The 13722-nt window shown below is 46.9% G+C and overlaps 1 protein-coding gene across 16 annotated transcripts in view; it reads left to right on the forward strand.

Annotated features, from left to right (window-relative positions):
• Positions 1-13722, forward strand: part of ARID3B (AT-rich interaction domain 3B) — a 54288-nt gene that overhangs the window by 23552 nt on the left and 17014 nt on the right. For all 16 annotated transcript variants that reach the window (XR_013370571.1, XR_013370570.1, XM_077881874.1 and 13 more), the window contains 2 exons: positions 10357-10428; positions 10667-10739. Coding sequence is in view for 14 of the 16 variants with exons in the window: in XM_077881874.1 (XP_077738000.1) it covers positions 10357-10428; positions 10667-10739 (145 nt within the window). In the remaining 2 variants the exon portion in view is untranslated. The remainder of the gene's footprint in view (positions 1-10356; positions 10429-10666; positions 10740-13722) is intronic.

Genomic DNA, 13722 nt, shown 5'->3' on the forward strand with positions numbered 1-13722 from the left:
GAGCATTCACAGAGGGAGATGCAGACTCCCCACTGAGCGGAGCGCCCAACTCACAGCTCCATCCCAAGACCCCGAGATCGTGACTCAAGCAAAGGTAGACACTCAACTAACTGAGCCCCCCAGGCACCCCAAGTGTATATATTATTATTATTTTATGATTGTATTTTTGTATATAGATCTTCATTACATCTGGAAAGGATACAAAATAGAGATCAAATGTTTTATAAAAGCAAGGCTACCTTTGATTGGCTAAGCAGTGTTCTGTCACAGAGGTGGCACCGTCATGTGTTGTCTGTTGCCTTAATGTCAGACATCTGGACTGTTTCTAATTTTTTGCTATTATAAATAAAAGTGAGGGGGATCCCTGGGTGGCTCAGTGGTTTAGGGCGCCTGCCTTTGGCCCAGGGTGCAATCCTGGAGTCCCAGGATCGAGTCCCACGTTGGGCTCCCGGCATGGAGCCTGCTTCTCCCTCCTCCTTTGTCTCTGCCTCTCTCTCTCTCTCTCTCTCTCTTTCTGTGTGTGTCTATCATAAACAAATAAATGAATAAATCTTTAAAAATAAATAAATAAAAGTGAGGATTCCTGGGTGGCTCAGTGGTTTAGCGCTGCCTTCGGCCCAGGGCATGATCCTGGAGTCCCAGGATCGAGTCCCACGTCAAGCTCCCTGCGTGGAGCCTGCTTCTCCCTCTGCCTAGGTCTCTGCCTCTGTGTGTCTCTCATGAATAAATAATAAAATCTTTTTTATTTTATTTTATTTTTTTAAATAAAATCTTAAGTTTAAAAAAAACTGCACTGTATTTCTAATCATTTCCTTAGGGTAGATTCATAGGACAGAGTTACAAGATCAGTAGGAGACTGGGACAGTAAAGCAGTTACAAGCAGGGGCTTGAAAAGGCGCTGCCTGCATTTGATTCTCAGACTCCTCTGTTCAGTTGTTTTGTACCTTTCTGCCAGATGTTCCCTCATGCGTTCCTTGTGCCTTGGTTTTCTTGTCTGAAAAATGGAGGTAATAATAGTACTCCTCAGAATTGTGCTGAAGTTTAAGTGTTTAATACACTTAAAATACTGGAACAGGGCCTGGCAGTCTACTGCTCCGTCTCCCTCTGCTCCTCCCCCTAGCTCATACTCACTTGCTCGCTCTGTCTCAAATAAATAAAATCTTGTTAAAAAATTAAACTGCTGTCTTTACGAAATGGTTTATGTTGCCTTCAAAGTCCCTTTTATAGAATTATGTTTTTGGAACTTAAAGCCCACCTTATTTGTTGTTTTTAAAGATTTTATTTATTTATTCATGAGAGCACGCAGAGAGAGAAGCAGAGACACAGGCAGAGGGAGAAGCAGGCTCCATGCAGGGACCCCGATGTGGGACTCGATCCCAGGACTCCAGGATCACACCCTGGGCCAAAGGGAGGCTCTGAACCCCTGAGCCACCAGGCGGTCCCAGAAGGCCACCTTCTTATAAGGGTTTGCTTTCCCCCTAGTTCGTTACTTAGCCTGCGGTGATCCTCCTGAGTATATGCCCATAGCTTGTGCTTCAGGTACTGATGTCCACTTGAGCCCCTGCCATCTGCCAGACCCTGTGCTGGCACATTGGCCTTACAGAACTGTAAGTCACTGTGTATGAGGGACCACAGCCTGGGAGAGGTGGCAGGCAGCATAGGGCAGGGGACACCGGACACGCACACTGTGGTGCCACCTGTGGGATCAGGTTGGGGGGGATAAGCCTTAGGAGAAGTTCTCAGAATTGTAACAGGGGCTGACCTTTTTTTTTTTTTTTTAATGATTTTCTTTTCTTTTTTTTATTTATTCATGTGAGACACAGAGAAAGAGAGACAGACCTAGGCAGAGGGAGAAGCAGGCTCCATGCAAGGAGCCCAATGTGGGACTCAATCCCAGATCCTGGGATCATGCCCTGGCCAAAGGCAGACGCTCAACCACTGAGCCACCCAGTCATCACAGGGGCTGACTTTTAAACACAAAGTGCAACTGTTTTCCGCATGAGGAAACCCACTCTGTAACATACCAGACTTGAAATGAAAGGAGGGTTTTTTGTTTTGTTTTTTTACTTTATAAAATAATTCATAATAGCATTTTTTAAAAATGTATTCTTCTTATAATCTGTAGCTTGGGGGTGCCAGGCTAGCTCAGTCGATGAAGCATGGATGGACTCTTGATCTCTGAGTTCTGAATTGAGCCCCACATTGGGTGTAGAGATCAGTTAAAAAAAAAATCTTTTTTTTTTTAATCTACTTCTGGGGCACCTGGGTGGCACAGTTGGTTAAGTGTCTTGTTTACTCTTGGTTTCGGCCCAGGTCATGATCTCAGGGTCCTGGGATGGAGCCCCGTGTTGGGCTCTTTGCTCAGCAGGGTGGGTCTGCTCTGTGGCTCAGACTTAGACTTGGCTGGGCTGGTTCACTCTTTGGCAGAGCGTATCCTCATCACCAACACTGCCCTTTAGTTTTTCTTCCTCCCTTTGCAGAAATACCCCATTTCTGGACGGTCTTCTTGGGTAGGGCCTGGAGGGAATGTGTGCCTAGATGGGAAAGTAGGACTGCTGTCCTCTCCCCTCCCCCGCTCTTCCTCCTTTCTACTGCTTAATCAGAAAAGTGTCCCTTAGCTCTTTTTCCAAGCCACCGAGTTTGAATTGATTTTTGCTGCTAGTAAGAGGTGGGGAGGCACTTTCTGGTTCCTGCTAAAGTTACCTGACAGCGGAAGGTGTGCATCTGATAATTATAACTCTAGTGCTTCCAAGGCCTGAGAGATTTAGCTAAGAGCAGTAATCCTGATCTTATCAGGAGGGTTTTGTAGTCCAACAGCGTTGCTTATAACAATATCTGTTTTACTTCCTGGGGCTTCAGCCGCCTCTTAGGATTCTCCTATAATCCTGCCCATTACCCTGTTGTGCATGTCCCATTACCTCCTGGAATCAGTTAAAAGTGGTGGGAGGGCAAAGGTGTTTTTCTTTTCTTCCTACTAAAATCTGGCAATTGGACTTTTTTTTTTTTTTTTAAGATTTTATTTATTTATTCATGAGAGACACACAGAGGCAGAGACATAGAGGGAGAAGTAGGGTCCTTGCAGGGAGCCCAATGTGGGACTCGATACCCGGACCACGGATCATGCCCTAAGTCGAAGGCAGACACTGAGCCACCCAGGCTTCGCTGGGAATTGGATTTTTAACATCACAACCTCATCAGCCTGGCCAGCAGTAGAGCAGTCACAGTGTAGTATAGGTGATACCTGCAGTAGAGTTAAGGTCTAACCAAAGAGAAGGTAGTTTATGGGTTGCTTATTTAAAAAATAACAATAGTAACAGCAGCAATATTCAGCCCAAATACTTTGTTTACATTTTATATTTCAGAGCAATTAAATAGTATCCATGAGTTTGAGATCAGCCCCTTTGAAGTCTAGCTCTTTTGCTGATAACTGCTTTGTGATTTAGGCCCCAAGAATTTGCCCAGATCCTTGACCTTGGGGTTCACAATCTATTAGATTTTAGAGAGTAGACAGAAAGGAATCATTACTGTTCTGTGTCTTCAGGGAACATTCAAGGATCTCTATAAAGGTTGTCAGTATGTGTAATGGTATTCTAAAGGACATTTTCTTAGAGGTTCCAGAATATGGGGAGCCCAAGTGAAGAGTTGGAAGCTTAGCCGCTATGCTTTCAATCTGCAGGAAAGGGTTAACTCTTGCCTTGGGGAGGAGTGAGGAATGGGAACTAAAATTGCTTTGGACATCTGAGCTGTGCTTTAATAAGATATTCCAGGTGGTCAAGGAGTAATCCTAAAATAGCCTAGATACTTAATTGCTTTTAAAGTCAGGCGCTCCTGTCTCTGGGGAGGTACAGCTCTAAGGAATGCAGTGCTGGCTCCTAAGATCTTGGAGGCGTGGTCTGGTTGGGCTTTTTTTTTTTTTTCCTTTTCCAAAATCCTAGTAAAAAAAAGGCCCAAGGGTAGCCTTCTTGGGTCAGGAAACACTAGTTGAATTTCTCCCTTTCTCCTCACCAGAAGCTTGGCTCTTGCCACTGCCAGCCTCCATAACTTGGCTTCTTCCAGAGTTGTGGGATATTCTCTCTGTCTCTCTCTGTCTCTGTCTCTCTCTCTCTCACACACACACACACACCCCATCCACCGGAGACAGTGGTCTATTTTCATTAGTGCTCAAAGGCTTCCTGCTTGATTCCTTGCTCAGCGTCTCTCCATTTCCATCAGAACATACCTTTCACAGGATAAGATAGATTCACATTCATCCTCTTTCTCTTTCATCCCCTTAGTCCAGATCCAGTCATCTCTCTGGTCCTGCTGCCCCACCCTGGATTCTGCATGGGCTCCTGCATAGCCAGCCAGCCCCAGTGATGGCTTTCCCTCTCTGGTCTTCTGTGCATTTTACAAAGTATGTTAATACTGCAGATCATTACTGAGGGCCATTCAAAGTGTATTTTGTTAAATGAAGAGTAATACTGCTCCCTTACTTGAAAGATTACCTATTATGAAGGTGTTAGTTCACTAAATTATTCTAGAATTTCAGTGCAATCCAGATTTTCTTTGGGGGCGAGGGAGAAGCAGGAGAGCAAGTCATAGATTTTTTTTTTTTTTTTTTTTGCAAGTCATAGATCTTGACAGATGATTCAAAGTTAATCTAGAAAAAAATAAGCAATTGTTTTTTTAATTGTCTCTCTTTCCATTAAGCTCCACAAGATCAGAGGTCCTTAACTGTCTTGTTCTTTTTCCCTCAGAACCCTTCACAGTATCTAGTATATCCTAAGTGATCAAATGTTTGTATGTAAATGAATATAATGAAAAACTGAAAAGTGAAAAATTCCCCATCTCAATCTAATTAGGTATCTACATATATTTACATATTTATGTTATATTTTTTCCAACAAAAGTGGGTCATTAAAATCATCTAAAACACTGGTTTAATCATTTATTTTTCCGTTCAGAAAACATTCACTGCTTCCCTCTTGTTCACAGTTCAGTGTTTAAATTTCCTCCTGGTATTCAAGGCATCTCACAGCCTGTTTCCACCTCAACTATTCAGACTCGCATCCTCCCTGCCAAAACACGCCCTGTTTATCCCCCCACTCCATGCTCATTTACACTGTAAATCTCCCCTCAACCCATTCTTCCAGGCCAGTTTTATCTCTACCTCTGAGCTGCCCTCCTTTCTTCCACCTCCTGGGCACTTTGTGTATTGGTACTTTGACTTGCTCTATTAAATGCTGTGTGTGTCCAGCTTGTTTTTCCAACTACACAGTAAAACTCCCAGTTTTTGCGGGGTGGGAGTGTTCTCAGCAGCTTGTACAAGGCTCTACCTGGGTGGGTTCTCAGGAAATCAGTGTTGAATGAATTTGTCATAGAGTCTGTGCTTCTCAGGACAGAAAGGGCCTCTAGAGGCCCTCTCATGCAACCTTGTCTCATGTTGGATTCCACGGCGTGACGTCCCAGAGAGATGGCCATCCACGGGTAGGAAGCTGTCCACCTCTTAAGAAGGCCCCCTCCATTCCTGGCCAGTTCTGATTGTTAGAGAAGTCCTTCTGTCCACCTGAAATTGTTCTCCTGACAACTTCTGCACAGTGACTCTAGTTCTGTACAGAAAAAAGGAAAAGGAAAAAACACCATCACTTTTCTTCTGCAAGGCAACCGTTAAATTTTCAAGGAATGAATACATTTTCCTGCTGTCTTCTTGATCTTCCAGGGTTGAGGTGTTGAGGAAGTACTGTTTTAATTTTGAGGAGCAGTCAGGTTAGACTTTGACTCATTGTTTTTTTTGTTTTTTTTTTTAATTTTTATTTATTTTATGATAGTCACAGAGAGAGAGAGAGAGAGAGAGAGGCAGAGACACAGGCAGAGGGAGAAGCAGGCTCCATGCACCGGGAGCCCGACGTGGGACTCGATCCTGGGTTTCCAGGATCGTGCCCCGGGCCTAAGGCAGGCGCCAAACCGCTGCGCCACCCAGGGATCCCCTGACTCATTGTTTTTTGAAGGCCTTTTATGTGCAAGTCACAGCACTAGGTGCCATATTCCGCTGGTCCTCCCAGAGACATAACCTGCTTTGTCGCTCTTTCTCTTTTCCTTGATCCCTTGGCCACTGGGGGAAGACAGGGGCCCATCTTACCCTGGATGTTTTGTTTTGCAGGTAGTGTTGAAAGGTTAGCAATTCATATTCCAGTACCCACCAGTTTCCTAGTTAAGTTTCCCAGGCCCTTGATGTATGAGAAAGCTGGCTTCCTGGTTGGCTGTAATTCCCAGATGTAACCGATGAGATGACTCAGGGAATATAAGAATCTCCCTTTGAGAGGGCCATGGCTTGGCACTGTAGGCATTCTGTGGCCAGAGGATTTTCTTCTTTTCCTCCTCCCTCTCTCCTTTCCTGATGTCCCAGGAGAACACCTTCTGCTGTTCTTTCCACCCACGAGGCAGGATGGCATGACAAAGAGAGCCAGGCCTGGGTTTGTTACATGCTGGTGCTGCCACTTGGAAGCTCTGAGACCCTGGGCCAGTTAAGTAGCTTGCTTTTTGAGCCACTGTTTTCCCATCTCTAAACCACCTCTACATCACACTATTCAGTGAGAAAATGCCTGTTAAGCCCCTGGCACCGCCCTTTCTCCTTTCCCCAGGTTTCTTTCCACTGCAGTTTTGAGGAATTTAAAGGCACAGCACCGTGGCTTCCCCAGGGGAAAGAAGCTGAACGTGAACATAGTAGCCAAAGCTAGTCTTGGGTGGGTATTTGGGAACAAACTGTCAGTTTCCTGTGAGCTCCTGGTGAGATCAAAGCCTATAGGAGAGTTCACAAGTAGGAGAGGCTGGAAAGGTTGTAAATGGCCCTAAGTGACCACTCGCTCCCGTTGACTCGCCTGCACATTTCGGGGCTCTTGAGTGCTGCTACCTGCTGCCCTCCTGGTCACGCAGTCTGTTTCCTGGCCAATAGGCTTGCATGCAGCAGCCCTTCAGCTGAAATGCTTTTCTCGGGGACCCCTCGAAGCCGTCGAGCTGGTTCCCTTTGGACGTGTGTTCCGTACACCCACATTCTGCTACTCCCCACTTTCCTCCCCACCCTTAGTCTCAGTTGGCCACACTTGGCATCCAAGAGAAACATCAGTGGGCTTCCAGCAGTCACACCCACAGCCCAGCGATAGGCCAAGAATCCTGCACCTAAACTCGAAGTGCCTGCGTGAGCTGTGTGTTACAGTAGTTGAGAGTGAAGAACCACTAAAATAGCCGCAGAAACCTGTAGTCGGTCCTTCCCCTAACGAGGAGGGAGAAGAGAGGAGTTGTGGGGTTCGAGGCCCTGTAGGGGAGTCCATCCCTGCCTTTCAGTGAACGTGTCCGTGTTTTCTATGTGCTGGCGGCTGGGGATATCCTGACAAGCCACAGGCAGACTGGGGACAGGGGCGGGGGCACAAGCAGCCGACCCAGCAGCTGACAGCCAGAGGAGAAAGGTGTCGAGGCTTCGTGCGGGAAACAGCATTCCAGCTGTACTGCGAAGGGTGGGCAGGGTCCAGGAATTACTCTCACTTCAGCCAGAAAATCCTGTGAAGCAGGGTTTAACTGCTCCAAGACAAAAGAGAGTAACGCAAAGAGAGGGGACAATTCCCCCATCGGCCCCAGCTGAATATTTTAGATTAAGTAATGGCCTATTCTTGCCTTGGACAAAAGAAAACACCTCCACTCCTAGGAAATTCCCCTTTGTTTTCTTTAAATCATCACTAAAATTCCTATCTGTGGAATGGGTCAGATAGTGGGATTGCCAAAGAGTTGGGTGTCCTGTTCTGGCAGGTCTGTCCATCCCCCGCAGTCACAGAGCTAGGGCTGCTTCAGGCTAAAATCCTGTCACTAAGCAGCGTTTTAAGGCTCTGATATTTAGGGGGCCATAGTGCAAGGTCTGCTCAGGCTCCGATGCTCTTTGGAGCAGAGCTGGAGAAAGCCAAGGGGTCAGGACAGCCCCCAGCTGCCTTCCTCCCCGTCCCCCCCCCCCCCAAGCGTCCTCCTCTGTTCCTGAGCCGAGCCCTCGCACCTGGGTGTTTATTTTCACACGTAGTCACACGGTGGTTGCACTGGTGTGCTTGTTTTGACACTCTTCTCCTGCTGTGGGAAGCCCTGTCTGGGTTGGGGTTGTGGATTCCGTCCTCCCCACCCAGCTGAGTGTTAAATCGTTTCTCAGGGAGCATTCTGAGTGCCTGGAAGTTACTGTAATTAGCAAAAACCTGTGTTTTCATCTCTCCTGGTGACCGAGAGAGAAAGAATCCTCCTGCGAACAGAATCTGCTTCTGATCTCCAGCTAGAGAGAGCTGGGAATTGAGCTGCCGCAGTAAACAGCTGACATAACAGAAGCGGCAATGATCCCCCATTAAATGTCTTTCAGCCGATAGGGGCTCCCAGGATAATTGACTTTCCAGCAGGAATTACTGGCTCAAACAAAATCACTGGGCATTAGGGCAATCTCCTGCATCCTTTGAAAGGGGGACTGTAACTCTGTCTGGTTTTGCTGACCTGACAGGCATAATTCATCTTGATTATTCATTGTGCTAGTTGCCACCAGATGACACCAGATTTCTGTTGACTGTAATTACAATGTGGGGGTGAATCTTAGCTTTTTTTTTTTTTTTTTAATAATGTTTCTCCTGCTTGATTATTGGCCTGCCTCCCTGAGCTGAAGAGCTGTAGGGAGATCTCTAACAACGTCTGCCTGGGGACATGATGAGTGCACAGTCAGATAGCATTTACTGAGCACTTCCTTACACACATCTTTTACGAGATAAGCAGGGAAACAATTTGGTGTAGCCTGTTTCATTTCAGCTGACAGAGTGTCACTTCTTGGTTATACTTACTTTCCTGTGAGCGAAATTGCTCCTATCAGAAAGTAGGTCTACATTTCAGAGCACTCTTTGAGTAGGGGAAGCAAAGTATAGTCCCAAAATATAACTGAATAATACCTCTTGCTTTCAGGCAAGCTTGATTAGAGGGGGAGATAGGAAAGAAGGGAATTGGACCAGGCTTTTGTATTTATGGACGAGGTTTTACAACACGACCCCTTTGCAATACAAAGAATGTCCTCCCAAGAAACCTCTTTTCCCCATCTCCAGATGTCCCTCCCCAACCATACGTACACCCCAGTACTTGCACATGTGCCTGTCTTGGGGGGAGGGTGTGTGAACTGAGAGAGTGACAGGCTCGGTGCATCCAGTCCCATCCACTGGGTCCTCTGTTGACCAGTGTGGCATAAGTGAATAGCAGACGTCTACTGTTCATATTCCCCACTAGTGAAGGGCCTTTTGGACTCTTCTGTACAGTACATGTGTATATTTTTAGAAGAGGTGATTCAAATGTCCCATTACTAACTTTTAGCAATGATTATAGTTCATCAAGCATTCACTGGGGTGTATTAAGTGCCAGGCAGTGTGCTGTATGTTGGAGGTACAAAGATGAATGAGAAACTTTTATTCTTAAGGAGCTGACAATGTGGTGAGGAAGATAGATAATTCCAAAAGACGTTAAATTCTAAACTTGAAACGTACAGAGACTGCTTCCAGAGTACTAAGTGCGGCTGAGAGTGAAGGGAAGGCCTCCCCCGGAAGATGTTGCCTAATTTGAGGAGTAAGAGTTAACCCAACTGAATATAGGCAGGAAGCGGGTCCCAAGAACATAAACAAAGGCATATTTGCCATTTTCTCCTGTTTGACTGTATGGTGTTGGTTTAACCTAATCAATCAAATTAGGATTCGGTTTTCATTATTTCTCTAATGGAAATGGATTTCACCCTAGTGGCACAATCTCTGTACCTTGGGAATAATGTCAAGCTCTGAGAGCCCTCATATCACTAGACTTAATGGCTTCTAGCAGTGGGGCTTGGCTGAGAGGCCAGAACTTCAGGACCTGCGTCCTGCTCCCTCCTACCCTTTACCTTCCACTTATAGGGTCATGAGGGAAGCTGGGCTCAGTGTCTTTATAACACTCTGTATAGTATACAAACACTCCGTAAAAATCATACAAACACATATACCATACAGAACCTGAAGAAAAGTGGTACATCTCACAGTAATGGCTTCTGGAAGATCAGCTAGGGATGAGCAGCTTCTCAGAAAGTTGGGCCTTTGTGTCCTCCTCTTCCAGGATTATCAAGGATAAGTAACACCTGCCCTCTTCCAACAAATGGGCGTGATTTTTCCACCTGACTCCCATTTACTTTGGAACCGTAACTGAAAGCAAAAGATGTCCCTGTTGGAGGGGCAGAGGGGGTAGACTAAGCTAGGATAGCCCAGTTGCTGAGGGTCTTCATCTTTGCCCTGAATGATTGCCTTGCCCTCTGCCGCTCTGTCTATTCCCTTCTGAACTCTGTGCTTTGTTCCCCTTCAGAACGGTGGTTTGACCTGGAGTGATGATGCAGATGGAGGCCGGGGAAGAGAGATCTCTAGAGATTTTGCCAAGGTCTGTAATGTTTCCTCTGTGATAACAAAAGGGGCAGTGCTGCCATGGGGTGTTGTATCTATCCACACACCCCCCCCCCCAAGGAATAAGGACAGGAGTGGTCTGTGAGTCACATTTGCAGTCATACAGAGAGATACAGAGATGGTTGTGTATGTCTAGTGTAAGACTTCCTGCATTAGATGGAATTTTTCATTGTGTTTGTTTTTTTTTTTTTTTTCTGGGGGGACCGGGACTGCAGCTGTATGAACTGGACGGTGATCCGGAAAGGAAAGAGTTCCTGGATGACCTCTTCATCTTTATGCAGAAGAGGGGTGAGTGTGCAGTCTACTCAGTTTTTTCAACTCGGTGAATATTGAGTGCCTACTGTGTGCAAGTCACTGTTAGCCATCCTCACTGCAGAGTGCCAGCATCTTAGCCCAGGAGAACAAGAGGCGCTTCCTGCCAACTGGTTCTGGCCTTAGCAGAGTAATTGGCAGACAATGAGATCGAAATGGGCAGAGAGGACCTGGGCAGAAAATGAGTGGAGTGATGCATCCAAATTTGGTCTTGCCTTGTTTGTGACGCTCTCTTCTATTTAACTGTTCTGTGGAGGTATTTCAAATTCAAATATACTTTCTCCATAGCCTTCTAGCAACCTTGGACATAACCACCTAAACTAGTATGTGGGGTTTTCTGTTGATGTACCTAGTCTTACAGAGACTGACAAAGGCCAATAAAAGAATAGAGGTCCCTCAGGATTTGTTGAGAGGGTCTGAAAGGATCCATGAAAAGGAAAGCCTCTTTTATCCATTGGCTCTTTGATTTTTGCACCCACTGGCTTGGTTGGGGCATTCCTGCAGTTATTTTTTTTTTTTTTTTTTTCTGCAGTTAAATTGTTGTAGGTTACATGGACATCTGCGTCTTCCCACTTCTCTGTCCATCTCTCCTTCTCACTCCCACCCCACTTCCCCAGACGTGTCCACTTTGGACACTGGCGTGACTGAGTCTTGAGCCCAGTGACTTAACTTCCTGGCTTTACATCCTGTCACAGCAGTGGGTTCACCAGCCAGGTCACCCCTCAGGAAGCATGGCCAGAAACCCAGCCTTTCTAGGAGAAGGTCCTCAGCAACCTGCGTAGCTCCACCTTCATCACCCTCAGGACAAAGCCGCACGAGAGAGCTATTCCCACCAGCCTCTTGCCTGGGATCCAGCTTATGTCTGATCATGCATCCCTTGGTTTTATGCATCAGCAGCTTTACTGAGACCTGGGAATGAAATTCTCTATCTTAGGCTGAGCTATAATGGCAGCCCCCAGCAGGTACTATTCTGTGTTAACTCCTTTCTCTCCTCCCCCCCTTCCTTTACCGTCTAAAGCCTCATTGCTGTCCCAGTAGCCTGCCCATTACTGCTGGTTTGCTTACAAAGACAAAGTTTTGAGTCTCAGTGTCCTCCCATCTCCAGGCCTCTCAAAGCAGTCTAAGCAGCCTAATTAGTTTACTCCTCCAACTGCTATCTGGAGCTGCGTGTGTCGGTAGAGAACAAGAATATAATCCTGAAAGATAATGTGACTGGCAGCAATGAAACTCCCTGGTTGCCCTGAGAGTGAAAAATCCACTTAATACTTTGGTCTCCCTTCCAATTACCTTTTAATTATTTACAAGCTCCACAAGCCCAGCTGGTGCAAACCCAGGAGCTGATCTCGTCTCAGAGGGGCTGCCATAGCAATATAGATTTTAATCAGCGATGTGGTTCCACTGCTTTATTTTCTATGTTATTGTCTCCCTCCCCAAAAGGACTTTTTAAAGGGAAACGGAAGTTAGATTGGCCTAGCCAGGAGTCAGTATCGGAAATTATTTGTTTACTACTCTGTGTCCCCACTAGACTAGGAGCTCCTTGAGGACAGCCACTTTATCATATTTTTGTGTTCCCAGTGCTAGCACAGGGCCAGACAAGGGGGTGCTCAAGAGGTGTTGTCTGTGGGAACAGTCCTATAGGTGTCCCTTACTCAGCAGGCCCTGTGCGGGGAGGCTGAGCTGCCCCCGTGTAGGTAACCATCCTGTAATTGGAAGTCGGCAGCAAAAAGCAGTGTGTGTGCTGAGAAGCCCACCACTGTAGAGTGGCGGGGGGTGGGGAGCCACTGCTAGACTGCCATCAAGTATGTTTCTGAGTGACTCCAAAGCAGGAGTAAGTGACATCCTTTGATCATATCAGTTCATGGTGATTCAGGCTGAACAAATTTTCTTCTGTCCTCAGCACTTATGTTAGGTATTTCACTGTTTGCTGGCATCACCCAGAGAAACAAAGGAATCCATTTTGCTACTTGTTAGTTACCCAAATACAAGGTTTCTCAGCCTCAACATATTTACTTTGGGGACCGGACAGTCCTTTGTTGTAGGGGGCACCCCCCCTTCATGATAACCAAAAATATCTCTAGATAGTGTAAATGTCCCCTGGGGGACAAAAGTATCCCCAAACCCCCACCCCCGCCGTTGAGAACCACTACTATAAAAGGATGAGAAAGAAGGTAAAGATCTAAAACTTCGTTTGTAGAGATACTTTTTATGGAAATCCTCCTCTTACCTCCATTCAGGTAGCAGTACCCGAGGGCGGCAGGGGCCTGTCCTGGGCAGTATCACAAGCGCCCCTCCTGTGTCTGAGTACCAGAGGAGTGGGTGCTGGGACCGTGTCCCGGTCTGGAGTGCCGGGGAGGCCTCCCTGGGATAGGAGGTAATGGGAGTGGAGGACCCACACAGGCAGAGGCAGAAGCGTGGTCGTGCCCATGGCCCAGGCACAGCTGGAAGGACCCTCGTCTGTGCCCTGAGTCAGCTGGCAGCACACGGTGACAGGCCTTATTTGGCCGAGACGTTAGTACTTTGGTCTATGGACGTAGAACATAGAGAGCGTGGCCAGAGCTGGGCCTTCAGGAGGCTCACTGTGGCAAGCAGTTTGTATTGTGGGGAGAGAGGGGAGAGTGAGGCAGAGACAGAGTGGAGGTTGTCCTTTAAACTCCCGGTGGAAAAAAAAAAAAAAAAAAACTCCCGGTGATCTCCCTGGCTCGCATCTGCCAGTGGGAAGTCGAGGGGGCGGCCAGGAGGGCGGTGGGGGCACAGAGCCCAGCCTCACTGACGTGAAGCTTGTCCTTTTCACGCTTCACGCAGTGGTGAGACCGAGGGCCCCGGGACAATTGTGACTGATTCATCACTCCCAAATCGGAGCATCCGGGGCACTCAGGAGCCAGATATTGTCAGTTGGGGCTGAGGAAAAGCCTCAGAGAGGCCGGCAGCAGGCCAACGACTCTTCCACCAGAGCTAACAG

This window comes from Canis aureus, chromosome 32 (genome assembly GCF_053574225.1).
Source record: "Canis aureus isolate CA01 chromosome 32, VMU_Caureus_v.1.0, whole genome shotgun sequence".
Classification (NCBI taxonomy): Eukaryota; Metazoa; Chordata; class Mammalia; order Carnivora; family Canidae; genus Canis; species Canis aureus.